Below are 27253 nucleotides of genomic sequence, written 5' to 3'. Positions count from 1 at the left end.
TCTATTTCAGCCCTGCTCAGAACAGGCTGTTTCTGTGTCTGTTCCTTTAAATATGTAAATGAGCGGTGTCTGACCATGCCCCTCTCTGGAAGGGAGGGGCTTGAGCTTTTCCCACTCCATGTCCTATTGTTTACGGTGAGAAGGCAGACTCAGAGGGCAGAACAAACACCTAGCTGTGGGAGGATCACCCACCTGGGGGAGGGGCTACTGGTGAAGTGGATTTTACATGATATGTGACCTTTAAAGAGTTTGGTATCTAATGATTACAAAAGTATTTGAAATAACTCAGTTGACCTTAAGGTGGCACTAAAAGTCACATCAAATGATTACTTAGATCATTGAGGTTCATCCACAGAGGAATAGAAATGTCTGTTAGAGAAATAGAGTTTGATATCATCTGCACAGAGGGAGATTTACAGTTTAATGTAAGAGCTTTTTAAAGCTCCACAGTTTAATGTCCTGATCAAAAATAATCTAATATTTCAGGTTAAGTGTTTTCACAGATTACATTTCAACTATCATCAGTTGAAAATATTTTCCATGAGTTTCACAGTTCTTTTAACCTTTGTTATTTTTGTCATTGTCTCTCATTTTAAGCGATATTTTGCTCTTATATGTTTTTATACTTATTAGATGAACTGACTAAAATGCATCCTGCACTTTCTCATGCTCTTAATTCTGTTTTCTTTCAGTGTTTAGTTTATGTTCTGAATAAAGGATTCATTCATCAAAGTGTTTTCATCTCATGTCCTCCATTTGCACCGAAACACGTCATCTTCAAACATGCACATATAACACAAGATTTGGTTATACATAATGCAAGGAGAATTATTCCATTCTCTCCAGATATTTACCATGACATAATGCAGTCATACAAGCAGCTATTTTTTTAACACAGAATCTTAGAGTGAGAGATTTCTATGATCACACCCGAGGTTTGTATCTTTAATGAAAACTGATTAAATAACAGAGGGAAATGTAGTTAATTGAAAGTAAAATGTAAGATGCGGCAAAAACACAACAACTGAAACTGCATCATGTGTTTGACACAAACACACTGAATGATGGTCCTTACAGTTTGAAGTTAAAGGATCAACCAGTGAGATGTGTAGAGAGTGAGATGATAAAGGTATCTTACTATCTGATCATTAAGGAAACATGTTGAAGTGCTGGCTTCTCTGACAACAATGCAGCAGCCAGTATGTCCTCCTTCTAACTTTAGATTCTGCTCCTGAATGCTCTGGATTTGTTTGGACCAGAGAAGGTAGGCGCTTTTAAGGCGACCCCCACACGGCCGTTTTGGACGCCCCTCGGTTTGTCAGATATGAGAGCAGTTATCAGGTCAAACCAACAGGTGTTGCAGCGATGGAAGCGGTCAAGAGAATTGGTTCAGATAGAAGTGATTGTACCCGACCTAAAAAGCCTCTGCATGTTTCTAATAAGCTCCACGAGCAGAAACGTGCTCAAACTAGGATCAATATTGGAGATGCTTTTGAAAAATGGAGAGAGGTTAGAACACAGAAAGGTTTACAGACCCATGCAGAGCTGGATAAACACTGAAGCTTCAGAGTCCACCACATGGTGACCTGAGTGAGCATGGACTCTAGAGAGGAGGGGGGACAGCTCTCTATGATGTTTAGAATTTAGACTGCAGTACCCATTTTAAACACTAGGGGTCAGAGTTACAGACTGCTCCTTTAATTTAGTGATCGGACCCAGACTAAAGCACAGAGCAGGTTGAGTTTAATGCTTTGTGTGTGTGTGTGTGTGTGTGTGTGTGTGTGTGTGTGTGTGTGTGTGTGTGTGTGTGTGTGTGTGTGTGTGTGTGTGTGTGTGTGTGTGTGTGTTGTGCAGTGTCGTTGCCGTCGGTGGAGCTGGGCTGCGGTCTCGGTGTCACCCTGGTCCTCATGCTGCTCCTCTTCGTGGTCTATCAGGTCTTCTGGCTCGAGCTGCTGCTGCTCTATCGCTCGTGGTTCGGCACTGATGAGCGGCACACAGGTGAGCGTCAGGTGACCCCTCAGGTCTGTCTTCTGTTTCTCTGATTGGACCTTCAGATTGGATCTAAATGAGAGTTTTTACTGTTTGCTGTTGTGCTGCCTGACTCGGCCTCTAACGCAGCTGTAAACAGGTTTACATAATGTTGCACCTTTTTCTATAATCACAAACTCTCCGCTGTAAAACTGCTGCTCTGTTGTTGCCAGGTAACAAAAAATCTGCCGTCTCACCTTCACATCTTCACTTTTTTATAACCTGATACTAAATTCCTGCTCTTTAACGATGATGTTTTTTTGTCTGGCTGCGGGCGGAGCATTTAGATTATTAAACGTTGTAACTGTGGAACAGAGGAAAGTGTAACTTCTTCAGACAAGCTGCCAGATTTATTCAATCAGCCCTCTAAACGTTCAGTGTGAACGTGTGGATGTGAGGAGAGTCTTTGCCAGCTGAAGCATTTTCACCAGAGGTTTTTATTTCAAAGCTTTAACTCTTAAAGACACGACCACAGCGCCGCACCGCACTCTGCACGCCAGTGAAACTTAAAAATGATCATAAAAATTTACTTATCACCCTTATTTTTAAAAAGGGCAATTTTGTAGTTTTAATACCTGGGTCAAATGTTAAACGTCGAGGTCAAACGAAAAATAAGACCAAAAAAAGTTTTGAAATCACTCCCAGAGATTTGTTCACCAACACACTCAAAGTTGTTGTTTTTGTCCCTGAGAGGCTACGGTTGTTATTCTAAGTGTGTAACATCGTTACAGAGAGGAAGATGATTTATTTTAACCACAAACAGTTGCTACATCAAATTCAGCACAAAAACACAAACAGGATGAAGCTGCGGGTCACACGTCGACTGAGCGCCTTCCTGTCCTGCAGATCAGATCAGATTGGGGGAGTTTATGTTGAAAAGTTTTGACCTGCTTTTCCATTTAGATGACGACGTGGAAACATAAAGTCGATATTAACTGTGTGTGTGTGTGTGTGTGTGTGTGTGTGTGTGTGTGTGTGTGTGTGTGTGTGTACAGATGATAAGGAGTACGACATCTACATCTCGTATGCGAGGAACAGCGAGGAGGAGCAGTTTGTTCTGTCCACTCTGAGGAACGTTCTGGAGAATGACCTCGGATACACCGTGTGTATCTTTGACAGAGACAGTCTGCCGGGAGGGAGTGAGTACACACCTTAACACACACCTGAACTACAGCCTAACACACACCTGAACTACACCTTAACACACATCTGAACTACAGCCTAACACACACCTGAACTACACCTTAACACACACCTGAACTACAGCCTAACACACACCTGAACTACACCTTAACACACATCTGAACTACAGCCTAACACACACCTGAACTACAGCCTAACACACACCTGAACTACAGCCTAACACACACCTGAACTACAGCTTAACACACACCTGAACTACAGCCTAACACACACCTGAACTACAGCTTAACACACACCTGAACTACAGCCTAACACACACCTGAACTACACCTTAACACACACCTGAACTACAGCCTGACACACACCTGAACTACAACCTAACATACACCTGAACTACACCTTAACACACACCTGAACTACACCTTAACACACACATGAACTACACCTTAACACACACCTGAACTACAGCCTGACACACATCTGAACTACACCTTAACACACACCTGAACTACAGCCTGACACACACCTGAACTACACCTTAACACACACCTGAACTACAGCTTAACACACACCTGAACTACAGCCTGACACACACCTAAACTACAGCCTAACACACACATGAACTACACCTTAACACACACCTGAACTACAGCCTAACACACACCTGAACTACAGCCTCACACACACCTGAACTACAGCCTAACACACACCTGAACTACAGCTTAACACACACCTGAACTACAGCCTAACACACACCTGAACTACAGCTTAACACACACCTGAACTACAGCCTAACACACACCTGAACTACAGCTTAACACACACCTGAACTACAGCCTAACACACACCTGAACTACAGCTTAACACACACCTGAACTACAGCCTAACACACACCTGAACTACACCTTAACACACACCTGAACTACAGCCTAACACACACCTGAACTAAAGCCTAACACACACCTGAACTACACCTTAACACACACCTGAACTACAGCCTAACACACACCTGAACTACAGCTTAACACACACCTAAACAACAGCCTAACACACACCTGAACTACACCTTAACACACACCTGAACTACAGCCTGACACACACCTGAACTACACCTTGACACACACCTGAACTACACCTTAACACACACCTGAACTACACCTTGACACACACCTGAACTACACCTTAACACACACCTGAACTACAGCCTAACACACACCTGAACTACACCTTAACACACACCTAAACTACACCTTAAGACACACCTGAACTACAGCTTAACACACCTGAACTACAGCCTGACACACACCTGAACTACAGCCTGACACACACCTGAACTACACCTTGACACACACCTGAACTACACCTTAACACACACCTGAACTACACCTTGACACACACCTGAACTACACCTTAACACACACCTGAACTACAGCCTAACACACACCTGAACTACAGCCTAATACACACCTGAACTACACCTTAACACACATCTGAACTACAGCCTAACACACACCTGAACTACAGCCTAACACACACCTGAACTACAGCTTAACACACACCTGAACTACAGCCTAACACACACCTGAACTACAGCTTAACACACACCTGAACTACAGCCTAACACACACCTGAACTACACCTTAACACACACCTGAACTACAGCCTGACACACACCTGAACTACAGCCTAACACACACCTGAACTACACCTTAACACACACCTGAACTACACCTTAACACACACATGAACTACACCTTAACACACACCTGAACTACAGCCTGACACACATCTGAACTACACCTTAACACACACCTGAACTACAGCCTGACACACACCTGAACTACAGCCTAACACACACCTGAACTACAGCTTAACACACACCTGAACTACAGCCTGACACACACCTAAACTACAGCCTAACACACACATGAACTACACCTTAACACACACCTGAACTACAGCCTAACACACACCTGAACTACAGCCTCACACACACCTGAACTACAGCCTAACACACACCTGAACTACAGCTTAACACACACCTGAACTACAGCCTAACACACACCTGAACTACAGCTTAACACACACCTGAACTACAGCCTAACACACACCTGAACTACAGCTTAACACACACCTGAACTACAGCCTAACACACACCTGAACTACAGCTTAACACACACCTGAACTACAGCCTAACACACACCTGAACTACACCTTAACACACACCTGAACTACAGCCTAACACACACCTGAACTACAGCCTAACACACACCTGAACTACACCTTAACACACACCTGAACTACAGCCTAACACACACCTGAACTACAGCTTAACACACACCTAAACAACAGCCTAACACACACCTGAACTACACCTTAACACACACCTGAACTACAGCCTGACACACACCTGAACTACACCTTGACACACACCTGAACTACACCTTAACACACACCTGAACTACACCTTGACACACACCTGAACTACACCTTAACACACACCTGAACTACACCTTAAGACACACCTGAACTACACCTTAACACACACCTGAACTACAGCCTAACACACACCTGAACTACAGCTTAACACACACCTGAACTACAGCCTAACACACACCTGAACTACAGCTTAACACACACCTGAACTACAGCCTAACACACACCTGAACTACACCTTAACACACACCTGAACTACAGCCTGACACACACCTGAACTACAGCCTAACACACACCTGAACTACACCTTAACACACACCTGAACTACACCTTAACACACACATGAACTACACCTTAACACACACCTGAACTACAGCCTGACACACATCTGAACTACACCTTAACACACACCTGAACTACAGCCTGACACACACCTGAACTACAGCCTAACACACACCTGAACTACAGCTTAACACACACCTGAACTACAGCCTGACACACACCTAAACTACAGCCTAACACACACATGAACTACACCTTAACACACACCTGAACTACAGCCTAACACACACCTGAACTACAGCCTCACACACACCTGAACTACAGCCTAACACACACCTGAACTACAGCTTAACACACACCTGAACTACAGCCTAACACACACCTGAACTACAGCTTAACACACACCTGAACTACAGCCTAACACACACCTGAACTACAGCTTAACACACACCTGAACTACAGCCTAACACACACCTGAACTACAGCTTAACACACACCTGAACTACAGCCTAACACACACCTGAACTACACCTTAACACACACCTGAACTACAGCCTAACACACACCTGAACTACAGCCTAACACACACCTGAACTACACCTTAACACACACCTGAACTACAGCCTAACACACACCTGAACTACAGCTTAACACACACCTAAACAACAGCCTAACACACACCTGAACTACACCTTAACACACACCTGAACTACAGCCTGACACACACCTGAACTACACCTTGACACACACCTGAACTACACCTTAACACACACCTGAACTACACCTTGACACACACCTGAACTACACCTTAACACACACCTGAACTACAGCCTAACACACACCTGAACTACACCTTAACACACACCTAAACTACACCTTAAGACACACCTGAACTACAGCTTAACACACCTGAACTACAGCCTGACACACACCTGAACTACACCTTAACACACACCTGAACTACAGCCTGACACACACCTGAACTACACCTTGACACACACCTGAACTACACCTTAACACACACCTGAACTACACCTTGACACACACCTGAACTACACCTTAACACACACCTGAACTACACCTTAAGACACACCTGAACTACACCTTAACACACACCTGAACTACAGCCTAACACACACCTGAACTACACCTTAACACACACCTGAACTACAGCTTAACACACACCTGAACTACAGCCTGACACACACCTACACTACAGCCTAACACACACATGAACTACACCTTAACACACACCTGAACTACAGCCTAACACACACCTGAACTACAGCCTCACACACACCTGAACTACAGCCTAACACACACCTGAACTACAGCTTAACACACACCTGAACTACAGCCTAACACACACCTGAACTACAGCTTAACACACACCTGAACTACAGCCTAACACACACCTGAACTACAGCTTAACACACACCTGAACTACAGCCTAACACACACCTGAACTACAGCTTAACACACACCTGAACTACAGCCTAACACACACCTGAACTACACCTTAACACACACCTGAACTACAGCCTAACACACACCTGAACTAAAGCCTAACACACACCTGAACTACACCTTAACACACACCTGAACTACAGCCTAACACACACCTGAACTACAGCTTAACACACACCTAAACAACAGCCTAACACACACCTGAACTACACCTTAACACACACCTGAACTACAGCCTGACACACACCTGAACTACACCTTGACACACACCTGAACTACACCTTAACACACACCTGAACTACACCTTGACACACACCTGAACTACACCTTAACACACACCTGAACTACAGCCTAACACACACCTGAACTACACCTTAACACACACCTAAACTACACCTTAAGACACACCTGAACTACAGCTTAACACACCTGAACTACAGCCTGACACACACCTGAACTACAGCCTGACACACACCTGAACTACACCTTGACACACACCTGAACTACACCTTAACACACACCTGAACTACACCTTGACACACACCTGAACTACACCTTAACACACACCTGAACTACAGCCTAACACACACCTGAACTACAGCCTAATACACACCTGAACTACACCTTAACACACATCTGAACTACAGCCTAACACACACCTGAACTACAGCCTAACACACACCTGAACTACAGCTTAACACACACCTGAACTACAGCCTAACACACACCTGAACTACAGCTTAACACACACCTGAACTACAGCCTAACACACACCTGAACTACACCTTAACACACACCTGAACTACAGCCTGACACACACCTGAACTACAGCCTAACACACACCTGAACTACACCTTAACACACACCTGAACTACACCTTAACACACACATGAACTACACCTTAACACACACCTGAACTACAGCCTGACACACATCTGAACTACACCTTAACACACACCTGAACTACAGCCTGACACACACCTGAACTACAGCCTAACACACACCTGAACTACAGCTTAACACACACCTGAACTACAGCCTGACACACACCTAAACTACAGCCTAACACACACATGAACTACACCTTAACACACACCTGAACTACAGCCTAACACACACCTGAACTACAGCCTCACACACACCTGAACTACAGCCTAACACACACCTGAACTACAGCTTAACACACACCTGAACTACAGCCTAACACACACCTGAACTACAGCTTAACACACACCTGAACTACAGCCTAACACACACCTGAACTACAGCTTAACACACACCTGAACTACAGCCTAACACACACCTGAACTACAGCTTAACACACACCTGAACTACAGCCTAACACACACCTGAACTACACCTTAACACACACCTGAACTACAGCCTAACACACACCTGAACTACAGCCTAACACACACCTGAACTACACCTTAACACACACCTGAACTACAGCCTAACACACACCTGAACTACAGCTTAACACACACCTAAACAACAGCCTAACACACACCTGAACTACACCTTAACACACACCTGAACTACAGCCTGACACACACCTGAACTACACCTTGACACACACCTGAACTACACCTTAACACACACCTGAACTACACCTTGACACACACCTGAACTACACCTTAACACACACCTGAACTACACCTTAAGACACACCTGAACTACACCTTAACACACACCTGAACTACAGCCTAACACACACCTGAACTACAGCTTAACACACACCTGAACTACAGCCTAACACACACCTGAACTACAGCTTAACACACACCTGAACTACAGCCTAACACACACCTGAACTACACCTTAACACACACCTGAACTACAGCCTGACACACACCTGAACTACAGCCTAACACACACCTGAACTACACCTTAACACACACCTGAACTACACCTTAACACACACATGAACTACACCTTAACACACACCTGAACTACAGCCTGACACACATCTGAACTACACCTTAACACACACCTGAACTACAGCCTGACACACACCTGAACTACAGCCTAACACACACCTGAACTACAGCTTAACACACACCTGAACTACAGCCTGACACACACCTAAACTACAGCCTAACACACACATGAACTACACCTTAACACACACCTGAACTACAGCCTAACACACACCTGAACTACAGCCTCACACACACCTGAACTACAGCCTAACACACACCTGAACTACAGCTTAACACACACCTGAACTACAGCCTAACACACACCTGAACTACAGCTTAACACACACCTGAACTACAGCCTAACACACACCTGAACTACAGCTTAACACACACCTGAACTACAGCCTAACACACACCTGAACTACAGCTTAACACACACCTGAACTACAGCCTAACACACACCTGAACTACACCTTAACACACACCTGAACTACAGCCTAACACACACCTGAACTACAGCCTAACACACACCTGAACTACACCTTAACACACACCTGAACTACAGCCTAACACACACCTGAACTACAGCTTAACACACACCTAAACAACAGCCTAACACACACCTGAACTACACCTTAACACACACCTGAACTACAGCCTGACACACACCTGAACTACACCTTGACACACACCTGAACTACACCTTAACACACACCTGAACTACACCTTGACACACACCTGAACTACACCTTAACACACACCTGAACTACAGCCTAACACACACCTGAACTACACCTTAACACACACCTAAACTACACCTTAAGACACACCTGAACTACAGCTTAACACACCTGAACTACAGCCTGACACACACCTGAACTACACCTTAACACACACCTGAACTACAGCCTGACACACACCTGAACTACACCTTGACACACACCTGAACTACACCTTAACACACACCTGAACTACACCTTGACACACACCTGAACTACACCTTAACACACACCTGAACTACACCTTAAGACACACCTGAACTACACCTTAACACACACCTGAACTACAGCCTAACACACACCTGAACTACACCTTAACACACACCTGAACTACACCTTAAGACACACCTGAACTACACCTTAACACACACCTGAACTACACCTTAACACACACCTGAACTACACCTTAACACACACCTAAACTACAGCCTAACACACACCTGAACTACAGCCTAACACACACCTGAACTACACCTTAACACACACCTAAACTACAGCCTAACACACACCTGAACTACAGCCTAACACACACCTGAACTACACCTTAACACACACCTAAACTACACCTTAACACACAGCTGAACTACACCTTAACACACACCTGAACTACACCTTAACACACACCTAAACTACAGCCTAACACACACCTGAACTACAGCCTAACACACACCTGAACTACACCTTAACACACACCTAAACTACACCTTAAGACACACCTGAACTACACCTTAAGACACACCTGAACTACACCTTAACACACACCTGAACTACACCTTAACACACACCTGAACTACACCTTAACACACACCTAAACTACACCTTAACACACACCTGAACTACACCTTAACACACACTCATACTTCAGTACACTCGTCTCCTGCAGGTCAGGCTGCTGCTCTTCTCACTCGGCTAAATGAGTGTAACAGTTTCTACTCCATTTGCTCCTTGTCATAAACAAGCAGAGAAGGGAAATTGAACAGAGACATGACACACACTCAGAAACACACTCCATCCATCCTTTCATCCATCCTTTCATCCATCCTTTCATCCATCCTTTCATCCCTCCTCTCTCTCTGCAGCCATCACAGATGAGACTCTGAGTTTTGTGGCTCGTAGCAGGCGCGTCCTGGTGGTCGTTAGCCCGGGCTACGCCTCTCAGGGCTCCCAGGCTCTCCTGGAGCTGAAGGCCGGCATCGACGGCATGGCTCGGGGCGGGCACCTGCGGGTGATCCTGGTCCAGTACAAGCAGGTCCAGGGGCACGTCTGGGTTAGGGAGCTGAAGAGGGCCAGGATGGCGCTGGCGCTGGTCCGATGGCAGGGGGACAAGTCAAAGGAGCTGACGTCTCATTTCTGGAAGAGGCTGAGGGTGGAGTTACCTGTGAGGAGGGTCAGCAGCAGGGAGGAGGGGGGGGGCAGTAAGGAGGGGGTCCTGATGAGGCTGCTCAGTCAGAACAGCACAAACTCACAGTCAGGACTCGTCACCAACACGGTCAAAGAGCCGCACAAAGTCATCAACTCTGCAGCGTGACACGAGGTGTTCAGACGTGTTAGAGGAGGTCACATGACCTAGAGCCCAGACGGGAAGCAGCTTCCTGTCCCTGTCAAGGGAAACGTTCAAATAATGACCTGATGAGTTAAAGATTTATATCCTCACGACCCTGAATGTTTTCTGAATTTAATAAATAAATATCAAAACGGGACTGAAGATGGAGATTAGCTAAAAGTGCTCACTGACAGAAGCATCTTATAATGTAAAGTTTTGACATATTTAAGAAATAACTGAACCACCAACTGTCTAACACAAGGTGGCATGGTTGCAAATCATTTCAATGAATCAGTGCTTGTTGTGTTCTAGCAACAAAAACAGGACAGAAAGGGTCTTTAGAACTTATCAGATCTTTTATTTTAATGCTTTGAAACTCCTTCGACTCGTACCTACCTTTGACTTAAGGACCAGGGAGTCTAAAAGATCTGAGCTGGGAGGAAATAAAGATGATCCAGTCAAGCAGGAGTTTAGAAACCAAAGTACTGAATGGACAAGCGGATGTTGAGCTTGAGGGAGATTTACAGTTTAATGTAAGAGCTTTTTAAAGCTCCACAGTTTAATGTCCTGATCAAAAATAATCTAATATTTCAGGTTAAGTGTTTTCACAGATTACATTTCAACTATCATCAGTTGAAAATATTTTCCATGAGTTTCACAGTTCTTTTAACTTTTGTTATTTTTGTCATTGTCTCTCATTTTATATTATTATAAAGATATTTTGCTCTTATATGTTTTTATACTTATTAGATGAATTAACTGTAAAATGCATCCTGCACTTTCTCATGCTCTTAATTCTGTTTTCTTTCAGTGTTTAGTTTATGTTCTGAATAAAGGATTCATTCATCAAAGTGTTTTCATCTCATGTCCTCCATTTGCACCAAAACACGTCATCTTCAAACATGCACATATAACACAAGATTTGGTTATACATAATGCAAGGAGAATTATTCCATTCTCTCCAGATATTTACCATGACATAATGCAGTCATACAAGCAGCTATTTTTTTAACACAGAATCTTAGAGTGAGAGATTTCTATGATCACACCCGAGGTTTGTATCTTTAATGAAAACTGATTAAATAACAGAGGGAAATGTAGTTAATTGAAAGTAAAATGTAAGATGCGGCAAAAACACAACAACTGAAACTGCATCATGTGTTTGACACAAACACACTGAATGATGGTCCTTACAGTTTGAAGTTAAAGGATCAACCAGTGAGCTGTGTAGAGAGTGAGATGATAAAGGTATCTTACTATCTGATCATTAAGGAAACATGTTGAAGTGCTGGCTTCTCTGACAACAATGCAGCAGCCAGTATGTCCTCCTTCTAACTTTAGATTCTGCTCCTGAATGCTCTGGATTTGTTTGGACCAGAGAAGGTAGGCGCTTTTAAGACCCCCCCCCCCCCCCCACACGGCCGTTTTGGACGCCCCTCGGTTTGCCAGATATGAGAGCAGTTATCAGGTCAACAGGTGTTGCAGCGATGGAAGCGGGCAAGAGAAGTGGTTCAGATAGAAGTGATTGTACCCGACCTAAAAAGCCTCTGCATGTTTCTAATAAGCTCCACGAGCAGAAACGTGCTCAAACTAGGATCAATATTGGAGATGCTTTTGAAAAATGGAGAGAGGTTAGAACACAGAAAGGTTTACAGACCCATGCAGAGCTGGATAAACACTGAAGCTTCAGAGTCCACCACATGGTGACCTGAGTGAGCATGGACTCTAGAGAGGAGGGGGGGGGGGGGAGAGACAGCTCTCTATGATGTTTAGAATTTAGACTGCAGTACCCATTTTAAACACTAGGGGTCAGAGCTACATACTGCTCCTTTAACAAAAAGAGAGATACCGACCCACCTATTCAAAGCCCTAATGTATGAAGTGATCTTTTTCACCCCTAGTTTAAAATTAGCTTCTTCTTTGTTTAATACTTCCTGTTCTTCCTCTGTCAGACCAATCAGAGGCTGTCATGCTCTCCATGCAGCGGAGCCGCCGCCTCCTTTTCGTCCTCAGTCCGGACTTCCTGGCAGAAAAGAGCTTCAGCCTGCTGGAGTGTCGTCTGGGTCTGTACCTCCAACACGGCCTCCAGGCCTCCATCGTCACCGTGGTGTTCCGTTCCGTCAGCAAGCTGCCCTGTGTGGAGGTGGCTCAGCTCCGGCACGCCGCCAACACCTCGGTCACATGGAGAGGGAGTCGGTCTGAAGCGCCGCGCTCACGCTTCTGGCTGCGGCTGAGGCTGGCGCTGCCAGTGCGGCCGCTCGCTCTGGGCCGGAGGATGATTGACAGCACGTCGTCTCACTCCGACCTCGCTGCTCTGGCGCTCCAGAGAGTCCACAGGATCCACAACCAGAACCAGGAAGGCAGTGCCAATCAGAGCCGCAGAAACAGGCGACTGTCAGCCAATCAGAGCCGAAGATACAGGCAGGCCCCGCCCACTAGGAGGGGAGGGATGAAGAGGTGGAACACATGCAGGGAGGACGGGTCACAGCACAGCGGGAGATGCTCAGGGTGCACTGGGATCGTTGATCAGGTGGAGGACAGGGGGGCGGAGCTAACTGTGGAAACTGAAATGCTGCAGGTGTCACATGACAGGACTGACATCCAGTCAGATCCTGTTCCTGAAACAAAGCCCACCCCACATCCTGACCCCGCCCAGGAACCTTCCCCAACACCTGACCCTGACCTGGCTTCAGACTCCGCCCCCTCACTCTGCCAACATAACGATGACATCATAAAACACAAGCAACAACAGCAGCTGCAGGTGATTGGTTCGGCTGAGGAACTATGATGTCATCAGGATCAGGGGCGGGACTCCTGTTACATTCAAGCAGCAACATAGCTCCGCCCTTTATATTTACCCCGCCCCTTTAACACTGACGCTCTGATGGACACATTTAACACAGACTTTGAGGAATGCTGCATTCAGGGTACAAGAGGAAAATCGTAAAACTAAGCCTTAAAATATGCAAACTATTCTGATGAATTCTTCCAGAACAATCGTCCTCCTGATGGTTCTTCTTCTCTCAGACTCTTCACCGACTCTGCACCTTCACAACATGAAGTTTGTCCTGAAGGGGCTGCCGTAGAGACAGCATCAAAATGTTAAATATTTACCCGGGTGTCCATGGAGCTCACATGCTGTAGATGTGTTAGTGAGGTGTTCACTGACCTGTGGACACAAAGTGAACAACTGAGAGGAGGGAAATCAAATCGATAATAATAAATGCCTTATTTTATATTCCCGCCTCTTTAACAGAGTGATGCTGACCATGACTGTCCAAACGGATCTCTGATGTGTCTGCTTTGTTTTCTGATGCTAAATGTTTCAGATAAGGACACATTCATCTTTTCATGTTCATATTTTACACTCATGACGTCGAGATCTTCAGGATTACAGAAGACCTCATTCTAAACCCAAGACGGTCGCCGTTGAAGACGTTTTCAACATGGGGAGCAAACTATGTTTACTTAATGTTAAGATACTTTTTATTAATTGAAGTATTGCACATTCACTTTTTACTCGTCTCCAGGTGAATCTGTTTTTGATCTCAGTGAACGTAAAGAGACTTACCTGAGCCTACATGACTCTCATTCATCTTCTGTGTTTATTTCTTATTCCTGATGATGTGAAACGATTGCATGCTGTCTGCGCTGCACTCACACATTCAGCTGGAAGATATTTGATAAATAAAGTTTGTATTTTTAAGTGTTGTGTTCATGTCTCACCAGCGTCGCTCTCTCTCTCTCTCTCTCTCTGATCTTTAGGGACGCTTTCCAGGAGAAGACTTTATTTTGAGTTCCACGAACGCCTCATCTCTTAAATCTCTGTCGATAATAAGATTATAAAATAATAAATGAGCTCATCATGTTGGAGCTTTCCAGTGCAGATAGTAAAATAGCTCTGTGGTGCAGGAGGGGTTTAAAAAAGAGAGAGATGTATTTATTTCAAATCCTGACTCCAGGTGTCGATTTCAGGTGTGAACAGTCAGGTATGCTGTTTGTCAACCGGCCCCCCAGGCCAGTAGGGGGCCCCCAAGGGCTGATCAACTTTCAACCACAGCAGTGGCTCAAAATATGCAAAGTTTGCAATGACAGGAAACCTCCCTAAAGGGGCCCCATCTGACAGCACTCACTCATAGAATAGTAAATGACTGAATGATGCTCGTCCAGCGTCCCAGAGGTTTGAACGGGATGATTTGATTCCTGCTGCTCATCCTTCAAAAGTTTATCTTCATGTGAGGGAGATTCAGCAGATACTGACTTTCTGATGTTTCAGTTCAGGGTCAGACTCAGGTCGGTCTAACTCTGGATTTGAGACTCTGCAGGTTTAAAGAAATCCGTTAATCATACAGTTATTGTCCCTCGAACAGAAACCACTGAAAAGCGTTTCTTCTCTGCTGGATCGGGTTTCGGTCCTGAAGCTGGAGCTGAAATCTGACGCTAATCCGGACTCTCTTCTCGCTGACCGGCACGCTCCCTGAAGAATTCTCCTCTTGATTATCACAGTTTCTCTGTATTATTGTAATGAGTCATTTTAAAAACGTCCTCTCAGCCGTTGTCTGAGCTCGTCTGCTGGACCGACCTCCGGTCCTCGGAGGGATCAGCTCAGCTTCGATGTTCAGAGATGAACAAAGATGATGATCTCTGAAGACAGATTTGAGGAATCTGCATGTTGATTATTTATGAAAACAGAAATCAAGACGCACTTTGGGTCCTCAGTGACAAACGAAGAAGAACAACAAAAGAAAAGAGCATAAAAACAGACACTTAGGGGAACCTGGAACAGAATCTAAAGGAAACTTAAAACAATGTTATAGATTTCCTTAAAACTGACACGATAGTTAAGCTACAAACAGATGCTTAAGGGTATCTGAAAACATGTTCTTATGGGTAGACACTTTGTACCTTAAAAGAGACGCTCATTGATCGTCTGTGCGTTCAGTCAGCGCCCTGGGTTGACTCTGTGTGGATGCTAGTGTTGTAGTCAAGACCAGACTAACCGAGACCAAGACATACCTGAGACCAGAGTGCTCCGAAACCAAGACCAAGACCTAGACCAAGTAATTTAGGCATCCAGATCGAGTCAAGACTTAGAACGAGGCAGGACGGGACCTTGACCAAGGTTTAAAATAACTGATCAGTGGTGGTCTTCATTTGAAATCTGGAGTCTGAGACCGAGATAAGGCTGAGTAAAAATGCTTTATATTCCAAGACGAGACCTTCAAGAAGGGTTTCGAGACGGGTCTTGGTCGAGTACTGCGACACTAGTGAATGCAGCAACAAAAGATCGATGAGAGTTTACAGTATTAGTTCTTGAACATGTTTTGTTTTCCCAGAGTTTAAAAGTTTCATAAAGAATTCATTCAAAATGTTGAAAGTTGATTCATTTAAAACCTGAAGTTAAAAAACTAAAACTGTGATTTAAAGTATTTATTAATAATCTCACTGCTGGACGTTGTGATTTCTCATTTTCCTCTCATATCAAATTTTCTTAATTTTGTTTAAATTTGAGAAAAAAATCATTTAAAAAACGTGAATCTTAAAAAAAGGTTGGACTGTGATCAGCGCTGAGGGTGGCAGGTGTGAAGGGCTTATTTTCTTCTTCAGGGGATCAAATAACGGCAGTCGCGTGTTCTAAGCGTGTGTGGAATGTAAGTCGACTAACAGTACACACACACACACACACACACACACACACACACACACACCTGACACAATACCTCAGTACTGGCACGGCGCCATAAACACACTCACTCCTGTACAAACAAACCTGAGGGCTAATGTGACACTGGCACCGAGCCTCAGTGTGCTCTAACAATGGACACACACACACACACACACACACACACACACACACACACACACACACACACACACACACACACACACACACACACAGGTATGATCTAACTAGCTAACGGTTATAATTAATAACCAGTCTAACCAGTCCACACAGAGAACAGCAGACTGGATTTCACACAAACATCTGAGCTGTTAAATCTGATATCAGCTCGCACATTCTCCACGTCGACGGCTCGAACGTGAAGTCAGTTTATTAAAGACGTTAGCTGCTAGCTAATATTTAAAGAAGATGGTGATCATGAAGCTGGTTATCGCCCGTTTTTTAAAGGAGTTTTCTGCAAGTGTGAAAGCGCTAAAAATCAGGCTACACACTGGACAATATCAGGCTTCTCCTGTTGAAAAACCAACATGTAGAAGATAAAGCGTCAGGCCGATGAGTGGAGGCCGCGTCCCGTTTGGCAGCGGTCCTCGCTGTGTGGACGAGATGACGGATGTTTCGGTGTCGGGCGGAGCTGCAGCCGCATTAATAAACGCTGATGAGTCTGTTTTTCTTTAAAAGCCGTTTCTGCTTTAATCGACGGAGCACGATGAGCGTGGACGGGCGGAGACAGACGGGAGGAGGCCGTAAAGGTCAGAGCGACGACGATGTTTAACATCATATAACTCCAGCTGCTGCCTCCGCTAATGAAGCACCGCCAGCTTTAATAGCCAATCAAACGAGTCGGAGAGCCAGGTGGCAGAAAATCAATGCAGCTCTATTTTCATCTCTTTTTTTAAGTTGTGGATATGAAAGACAGACGAGCAGCTGCTGGAAGTATCAGCTCATCTTTATCTTCATGTGTAAACACAAGTGTGAATAAAGAAATGGAACCAAAGGAAAGGTCAGTGAGGTCCCCCGTCTGTTCCTGCAGGGGGCGCTGGAGTCCCATCGATGGCGTCCCCCGTCTGTCCCTGCAGGGGGCGCTGGAGTCCCATCGATGGCGGTCTCCATGCTGGAAATGCTGTCTCAGTCTAACTTTCAGTCAACCTAACGACAGGCTGAGAGCTGGAGCTGAGGCGGGTTTTAAACCTCCTGACAAACCGTTACACCGCGCCCACCTGTCAATCAGGTCAGCTACACGCCTTATTGTGAATAACTCTTATCCTTCATCAAATCAAAACTGATGAGTCATCAAAACATTCACCCCCCGTACAGTGTGTGTCCATCGAGACATGAGCTAATCACACCTATTTGGTTTTTGATCCAGCCGTTTAGACCGGAGGTTGCCGCTCGTTCAGACCGCTCCGAGCGCTCAAGTTGAACGTCGTCTAACTTTTCAGAAAGGCGCTGTTGACGATACCGGCGCTCTTTTCCAAATGTCTGATACTCCTCTAGTTGTTGCCTATGGATCGAGTTAGAGTTAGGCTTAAAACAACCGCTGTGATCACAGATCCACTAAAATGACTAAGGCTGGTTTCACATTAGGGACCCGGGCCCGGATCCCAGAACACTTGACCCCAAAGTCCAGTTCATTTGATGAGTGTGATCACAAACGTATCGTACTCGGGTACTGTGCCCGCTCGAGTACGGTCCGCTGGAGATGTGAACGCAACTGTGCTCAAACCAGGAAGTGGACCGCTATATGACCTTATTCTAAACATCAAGGTTTAGAGTAAGACACATCATCTGTGTGTGTGTGTGTGTGTGTGTGTGTGTGTGTGTGTGTGTGTGTGTGCGACTGAGGTACTCATTGGGTTAATTTTTGAGCAGCAGTTAGTACGTTGGTATGCAGTTACTCATCATCACACAGATCTCCATGAAGACTCTGTAACCATTAAATGATTTTAATGATCTAAAGAATCAAAAAGGAGTGAAGCGTTCAGATCTTCAGTCACAGTTTAACCCAACTGTAGCAACACGCTGCCACACACGTTTCAGAACCATTTAGACAGTCGTTATAAAAAAACACACAATATATAACCAATTACTGGGTTGCCCAGGACTTCCATTTTTGTTGCCATGGTAACAGGTATCAATATATTTCGGTTTTTTTTCTAGAATCATTGCAAAGTTTAAAACTCTGATATCGGGACAACTTTCAAATATTCTTTACTACAAATACCTGAAATCTGTATTCACAGTATCTCTCCTCTTCCTCCTCCTCAGTCTGCACCTCTGCTGCAGGTTTTCTCCCTGACTGATCACTCCATCCAGAGGTCAGAGTTCAGCAGCATCCATACACTTATACATGACGTATTACCCAAAAGCAATTAGTGAGAAAACACAGCCAACACTCAGTCAATCTGTAACTATATGTGTGTGTGTGTGTGTGTGTGTGTGTGTGTGTGTGTGTGTGTGTGTGTGTGTGTATATCTGTATGCATATTTGTGTCTGCATTCCTCGCAGTAAAGGCTCCTCTTCATTCCCTCATCAATCAGCTAATTACTGTTAGAGAGGGATCAATAAAGTCTACACACACACATACTGGAACACACGCACACACACACACACACACACACACACACACACACACACACACACACACACACACACACACACACACACACACACACACGCAGCCCGTACCGTCATCATGAAGAGAGAAATGAGACCTCTAGAGACCCAAACTGTTTTTGTACCAGACTGTAAACATGTTTATTTTAACATAGAGCTCTATGGGGACTGACTCACTGCAGGAGACAGACTCTAGTGGACACTGGAGGAACTGCAGCTGTAAAGTTAGACATTTTAACATAGAGCTCTATGGGGACTGACTCACTGCAGGAGACAGACTCTAGTGGACACTGGAGGAACTGCAGCTGTAAAGTTAGACATTTTAACATGGAGCTCTATGAGGACTGACTCACTGCAGGAGACAGACTCTAGTGGACACTGGAGGAACTGCAGCTGTAAAGTTAGACATTTTAACATAGAGCTCTATGGGGACTGACTCACTGCAGGAGACAGACTCTAGTGGACACTGGAGGAACTGCAGCTGTAAAGTTAGACATTTTAACATAGAGCTCTATGGGGACTGACTCACTGCAGGAGACAGACTCTAGTGGACACTGGAGGAACTGCAGCTGTAAAGTTAGACATTTTAACATAGAGCTCTATGGGGACTGACTCACTGCAGGAGACAGACTCTGCCGTGGAGGAACTGCCGTTTGAGCAGCCGAGAACTCCACACGTTCTCCCCGAGGTCCTCTTTGCAGCGAGGGATTGTGGGATACCTCTCTGGCAGACAGATTGCCATCATGGGGACGGGGTTTAGGGGTTGTGGGGGTCATTAAGAGTTAATGTCTGGTTAAAATGCTCTCGGGGAGTGTGCTGAGGTCTGAGTCTTTGATCTGTTTGTTACACCAACACCTGAGTGACATCTGCCGGCCCCGCCCCCCCTCACACCTCCAAACAAAACCCTGTTAGACCCAGAGTCCTGCTCTACAAGCTCCTGACATTCACCAAAGTCATCCAACCTACAAAACCTAAGAACACATGGAGAGACCACTTCTGCACATGTGTATGTTGTTTTGTTGTTCCGGGCAGGTCTTCCTACAGTCACTATCAAACCTCTGCAGATGATCCAAAACACAGCAGCACGACTCGTCTTCAACCTTCATCAAATTTAAAACTCTGCTGCTCGCTTACAAAACAGCGACAGAAACGTCTCCTCCTTACTTTAACTCTCTGATCCAGGTCTACACTCCCCCCCCCCACTACGCTCTGCCAATGAAAGGCGTCTGATCCAACCTTCACAACAGGGTCCTAAGTCTCTGACTAGACTCTTCTCCTCTGTCGCCCCCCGGTGGTGGAATGAACTTCCAAACTCCATGTGATCTGCAGAGTCCCTCTGCACCTTTAAGAAAAAGCTAAAGACCCAGCTCTTTATGAAGACTGATGATGATGATGAGGAGGAGGATATTTAAGATGGTTTTGATGCTGATTAGAAATCTGTAGAACAGCTGTCGATGTTGTGCTCTGCCTCTGGTCACTTCCTGTCAGCACCTCTGGTCATTTCCTGTCAGCACCTCTGGTCACTTCCTGTCAGCACCTCTGTGTCTGATCAAACTTAAAACTGTTTGTTTGCACTTCCTGATGTTATTTCCTCCTCTCTAGATCCTTGTTTGTGTAGTTCTTACTCTCTGATGTACGTCGCTTTGGATAAAAACGTCTGATGAATGTTGTCGACCTTTTCTTCTAATCATGCGATGTTTAATCCAAACTGAAAAATTTGAAATTATAAATAGAAACTGATCACTGAACAGAAGTACCTTTACAGGTGGTGTTTAAATGACACGTGTAGCTCTTTCAAAGTTTTACTGCTTCGTCTTTTAGAATAAATGGATCATAAAACTGTTTCAAACCTCAATAAATATGAGATATGATCAGTGGGACTGTGCTCAAAAAATCAATGTGGCAATATATCGTCATGCACTCCTAGCCAACACGTGCATCGATGCAGATTTTGCAGAATCGGTATAGCCGCATAACTGAGATGTAGTTTTAAAAGACACATCGACTATGGTGCAGTTCACAATAAAGCCAACAGGGGGAGATGAAGTCAAACTACACAATGCAGCGTTCACTTCAAAACAAACAAGCATGGATGACAAACACTTTCCAACGCAAGCAAATATTAAAGGTCCAATCAGTGAGCTGTGTAGAGAGTGAGATGATAAAGGTATCTTACTATCTGATCATTAAGGAAACATGTTGAAGTGCTGGCTTCTCTGACAACAATGCAGCAGCCAGTATGTCCTCCTTGTAAACACTGCCGTTTTGGACGCCCCTCGGTTTGCCAGATATGAGAGCAGTTATCAGGTCAACAGGTGTTGCAGCGATGGAAGCGGTCAAGAGAAGTGGTTCAGATAGAAGTGATTGTACCCGACCTAAAAAGCCTCTGCATGTTTCTAATAAGCTCCACGAGCAGAAACGTGCTCAAACTAGGATCAATATTGGAGATGCTTTTGAAAAATGGAGAGAGGTTAGAACACAGAAAGGTTTACAGACCCATGCAGAGCTGGATAAACACTGAAGCTTCAGGTCTGACTCTTCTCTGCCTGCAGGTGAACCTGACACCCGAGCTGCGGCTTCCTTCAGGAAACTGTCGAGGAAAAGCTGCAACAAGTTGAGTCTCTGGGAGAGAAATTAGCTCACTCTTTGTCAGATGTGTCGACTCATTATCTCACGTGTTTTTGAGGTGAGCCCAAGCTGTCGAGTTCTGCGAGAAAGTGGTGATGAAGCCGTTCCCCGGATCAGCCGGGCAGATTGAGTTTCAGCCGGCCGGCCTCTTTAATGACCCCTTTCTCTGTCCGACACTCAGCTCGCCGACAATCACAGAGCCTGTGATGCACAGCCGCCCTCCTTTCACATTCCTGCCAGACTCCTGAAAGAGCTTCAATCTGTCGGACATCTGCAGCCCGTCTTACCTTGTCATTAGACATAGACCACTCGCTCGGCCCGCCACGGACACCTCTCGCTCACGACTTTCCCTCGGCCCCAGATCGCTCTCGGGGGACCCAGAAAAGGGCTGTGAGGGAACCCTGTGATGGGAGCCCCGCCCCCTGGGAGCTGAAACCCCACAGTCGTTACCTGTTTGGGGTGGGGGGTGGGGGGGGGGGATCAGGGTGTAGGAGGAGGTGAGGGGGCGTCACCAGGGAGCTGCGGGTCTCCTTTTGTTCCTGAGGAAAGAGAGGGAGGTGAAGGCGAGGACGGAGGACGGGGGACGGTCAGACTGGTTTAACTGGAAACTGAGCTAAAGAGCGAGGAGGATTAAACCACAGAGAGAAACTTTAGCAAGTCGGAGCAGAAAGTGACACATACCTGCTCAGATCAACAGATCAGAGCACACACCTGGACGAGGACACCTGTGAAAAGTGGATAACATGCACAACCAGGGGTGGAGCAGCGATTTTAAAAGTGCGGGTGTTTCTAATGATAGTATATTATCACCCTCTAACAAATCAACACATTCTGTTTCATTTAATGTCCAATAACTGATGTTAGCTGACACATCAGACAACAAGACAAAGTTAACAAAGATAATTAGACTCTAACTTTATGAACATCTATTGTGAGTAACCCAGTTAGCTCTAAAAACCAGATTCAAAACTGCTCTTTGTGATGCTTTTATTTTGCTTTTCTTATTGCTTTATGCCTCAGTCTCTTTATTTCCGGTCTTCAAAAATAATGTGCTTTTATTTTGAAAAACTGCAAAGGGGAGTTCTGCTACATCGTAAAGTTATCCATCAGAAGTAACTAATCCCATTCATACACCACCACGAAGCAGCGAGCAATTCGGGGTTAAGTGTCCTGCCCAACGACACATTGGACATGTTGCCCAGCTGGGGATTGAACCCTTGACCTTCTGGTTGAGAGGCAACAACTCTACTAACTGACCCACAGCCAACCCATGTAACCAAACAGCTATGATTGGCTTAATTGTTACTTGATAAATCTTACTTGACCAATAGGTTTTCATCAATGACTCCACTGGTAAAAAGTGTGGAGTCTGGTAATTTCAGTGAAAGTGTGGGTATCGCAACACCCACAACACCCACAACACCCACAACACCCACGGGTGAGACGCGCCTGTGCACAACCCTCTCTTCTCTTAACACTGAACATCGTCACAGTCTGGGTCTGTTTTCTCCTTTGCTTTAATATTCAATGAAGGGAAATCTTTGTGCTCCAGAATTAAAGATTCAACTATCTACTCCAAACTCTGCAGTACGACCCGACGAGTTAAACCAGCCTGAGTTTTATCTTTATTTAAGACCGGATAATACGGACAGCATAGTCCAGTATATTTTAGGATTATTTATTGTTTGCAAAAGCCTGCTTCTTAATCTCTCGTCATAAGGCCGACCGACGGCAAAGAACCAGAGACTACAAAGGCCGACTGTGCCGTCGCCTCACGTCTTGCCCAACAAGTTGCACTTGAACACACCGCAAAGACTACAGCCGACGGCCAACCACCACGTACGTTCTGCTCATGTGAGTGAGAGGAAATAACTCTCCATGCCAGCAGGGGGCGGTAGTCCGTTGTTACGATACGAGAAGTCCATTTTCACACCGCTGTCGGTCACCACTCGTATTATAGGTCGTCTACTAATGGAGAATAATGTCTGATAAAAAGTAGAAGATGGCGCTGGCGTTGTCAGTTCTTTGTGTTTTAGTGAAAAAAGAAAAGAAGAGGAGGAGGAGACAAATAAGGAGAAACCGCACTAATGGGTGAAAGCATGGATACTACAAGGGGCTTTACTGAACCTGTGTTGCCGACCAACGACGATTCAATTTATCAAATCAGGTAAAAAAGGCTGACAGGTAGCGACGGAGCCGGACACAAAACTAGGGTGACGATCGCTCATGGACCGACGGCTGACGCTCTCCGTGGTGTGTCAGGGCCTTTTCACGCACTCCTGATGCTGCCCCTGGAATCTTCCGGACCCTCACAGTGGGAGATTTGTTCCTTTTCTGCAGAAGCCATAGTCTTTATTATTCTATAAATCTATATCTTTATTAATCTTTATTTTTATTCAGGAAGGCGGACGGAGCGACAGAGTTCGACACGATGACGACATTTGTTTCCTTCATATCAATGCGACGTGCATTTGGACATATTCACAGATTCATAGAACGTGTGGAAGAACATACAGGTGAGCAGAGAAAAGGTATGAAGGTACCTCATTATGTGCACAAAGATCAAACCACTACTATTATATAACTCACTCTCTCACTGTCAGTTTTCCTAGAGGTGAAAAAATCAATATGCTAAAGGTCCTGTTTGCTTATGAAGATCATAAACTGTTATCTGGATGAAGTCAGTCTGTTACATAACCAGCCTAACTGATATACCTCAATACAATATCCATTTGTAAAGATATTTTATAGATTTATCGAGAAGATCAATGAAGTGCAGCGTGAAAAACTGGAGTTCAAGCAGCTTGAATTTGTCCATAGTACTTTAGTAAATGTTCTTTTTTGATATCCTGCCTCTTCTGGTTCTGACTGGAGATTGTAAAAGTTGTAAAAGTTGTAAAAGTTGTAAAAGTTTCAAACAAAGAGAGACGACTCGGCTGTATCTTTGTTAGTCCAAAGTTTAAAGTGACATTCTGTACATGATCATTTAAACATTACAGCACACGCACAGTCTGTCAGACAGATTTTACTGCTCTATGTACATAAATCACGTGAAACACGCCGTCAGGTGACAAGTCACCCCGTCTGCAGACACATCTCGACCTTCTGCATGGAGCCTAAGACGACAGCATTTTTTAAACACATGACATCAGTTGTTCGTACCCAGTGACGACGTTTTACATCCGGAGAGAGTCAGAAAAAAAGGAACTGGAGGATTTGTCCATTACTGTTTTTGAACGGTGGCTGGGAAGTGCAAACTAAAATTACAAAGTGTGAAACGCTTTAACAAAGCTTGGGACTAAGGGACATTTTGGAAAACGTTTTTACATTTTATAAAAAAACATTTTGTGCAAAACACTTTCATTTCCTTTAAACTTTGCCGTAAAGGGAAAATACCAAATCACTTCCGGAAAAGACCCCAAAGTGACCCGGCAGTGACTGAGTGAGCCGTCAATTATTACAAAACATTATTCTGTGACCATGAATTCAGTACAATGTGTTTCCCACAGTCTTTACACTACTGACGTGATAGACGTTAGCAAGAATGGCAGTGAAGATTTACCTTTTTAACATTCAAATAGCCTCGCACAGGCTCTCCCAACCTTGACGTCCTGACACCACTTGGGCTGAAATTCTTTAGAGTCATTGCTAAAAAAAAAAGATTCTGTAATATTTCTGCCTTCATGAAGTATCTCTCTCTCTCTCATGCTTCATGCATTTAGCTTTAAGGTCAGGGATGGTAATATTCTAAAACTAGCATGATTCTGAACGTAGCATTCCCTCAGTGCTCCGTCTGCCCTGCACACCACAATAATGTAAAGCGGGTTAGGGTCCGTCTGGCATAACGAACCGCAGGTGTGAGCAGGGCATCAGGTGATGGCTTGATTGGCAGGTAGAGCTTGGCAGCAGAGAGGAGGGCGTGTCGGTCAGGTGCCGATCTGATTGGTTGCTCTCAAATCACAGATATCATACATTCATCATTTCCTACAGTTACTGGTCGTACATCGTACAGCGGGCAACCCTGTTTGGGATCTTCCTGATTTTCACTGTTTTTAAATAAATAGAACAAAGAACACAACAGAAGGATTGACACGTGTTTTCATGCGGCAGTTTCTGTTTCACAAATCAAAGAATCTCAACAACTTTTAGTCTCATCTGTTAATGAAGCTGTTAAGACTTAAGTCTTCATCTATGAAGCATTGATCCTACATTACTACTCAGTTATAAATACTGTTACATAATCATAATCATTCATACATTAATCTGAGTCAGAGTGAGCTGATGTGAGAACACAGCAGGATATAATCAGGAGAATTCACCTGGAGCCAGTGGGAGGAGCCAGTGGGAGGGGGCGCCTCCACCCCTCCCGTCCGACAGGGATAGTCATGTGTGAACAACCAGATCAGGAGGATGTTGTAGTGGAAGTGGAAGTGGAAGTCCTCCTGACAGGAGTGCAGATGTGACGCTGTTTACACACATATACCCTCTAAATCGCTGACCCTGAAATATTCCTGAGCTGCTTGTTCTCATCTGTCCCTCACAGCGGGACGTTAGGGTAACATTTAGAGGGGCCGACAGGTAAAAAGTCTGCCGTTTGCGTTCACACATGCAGATCACCTGGAAGACTTACGGAAATTTTCAGGAGTTTTCTGAAGGTTTGAGCACACTACACGTTTATGAATAACTTCTTCTTAAGAAAGTAAGAATGTAGGAACAATGCTTCGCGGAT

The 27253-nt window shown here is 44.9% G+C and overlaps 3 protein-coding genes across 3 annotated transcripts in view; 2 read left to right on the top strand and 1 right to left on the bottom strand.

Moving 5' to 3' along the window:
• The window catches only part of LOC132980923 (interleukin-1 receptor accessory protein-like), a 31770-nt gene extending 19316 nt beyond the window's left edge, over positions 1 to 12454 (top strand). Inside the window, exons 10-12 of the mRNA XM_061047303.1 lie at positions 1855 to 1998; positions 3024 to 3167; positions 11137 to 12454. Coding sequence (XP_060903286.1) covers positions 1855 to 1998; positions 3024 to 3167; positions 11137 to 11585 — 737 coding nt within the window. The 3' untranslated portion in view covers positions 11586 to 12454. The remainder of the gene's footprint in view (positions 1 to 1854; positions 1999 to 3023; positions 3168 to 11136) is intronic.
• A 1076-nt stretch (positions 12455 to 13530) lies between these two features.
• Positions 13531 to 14679, top strand: LOC132980925 (uncharacterized). The gene has a single exon (XM_061047305.1). The coding sequence runs from the start codon at positions 13570 to 13572 to the stop codon at positions 14386 to 14388; it is 819 nt and encodes a 272-aa protein (XP_060903288.1). The 5' UTR covers positions 13531 to 13569; the 3' UTR covers positions 14389 to 14679.
• A 12543-nt stretch (positions 14680 to 27222) lies between these two features.
• gmnc (geminin coiled-coil domain containing) overlaps positions 27223 to 27253 on the bottom strand; it is a 7165-nt gene continuing 7134 nt past the window's right edge. Inside the window, exon 5 of the mRNA XM_061045734.1 lies at positions 27223 to 27253. This exon is cut by the window's right edge and continues 1360 nt beyond it. The gene's annotated coding sequence lies outside the window, so the exon portion shown is untranslated.

Source organism: Labrus mixtus, chromosome 9 (genome assembly GCF_963584025.1).
Source record: "Labrus mixtus chromosome 9, fLabMix1.1, whole genome shotgun sequence".
Taxonomy (NCBI): domain Eukaryota; kingdom Metazoa; phylum Chordata; class Actinopteri; order Labriformes; family Labridae; genus Labrus; species Labrus mixtus.
The sequence above is the reverse complement of the archived record's forward strand: the minus strand, read 5'-3'. Positions and strand labels throughout refer to the sequence as shown.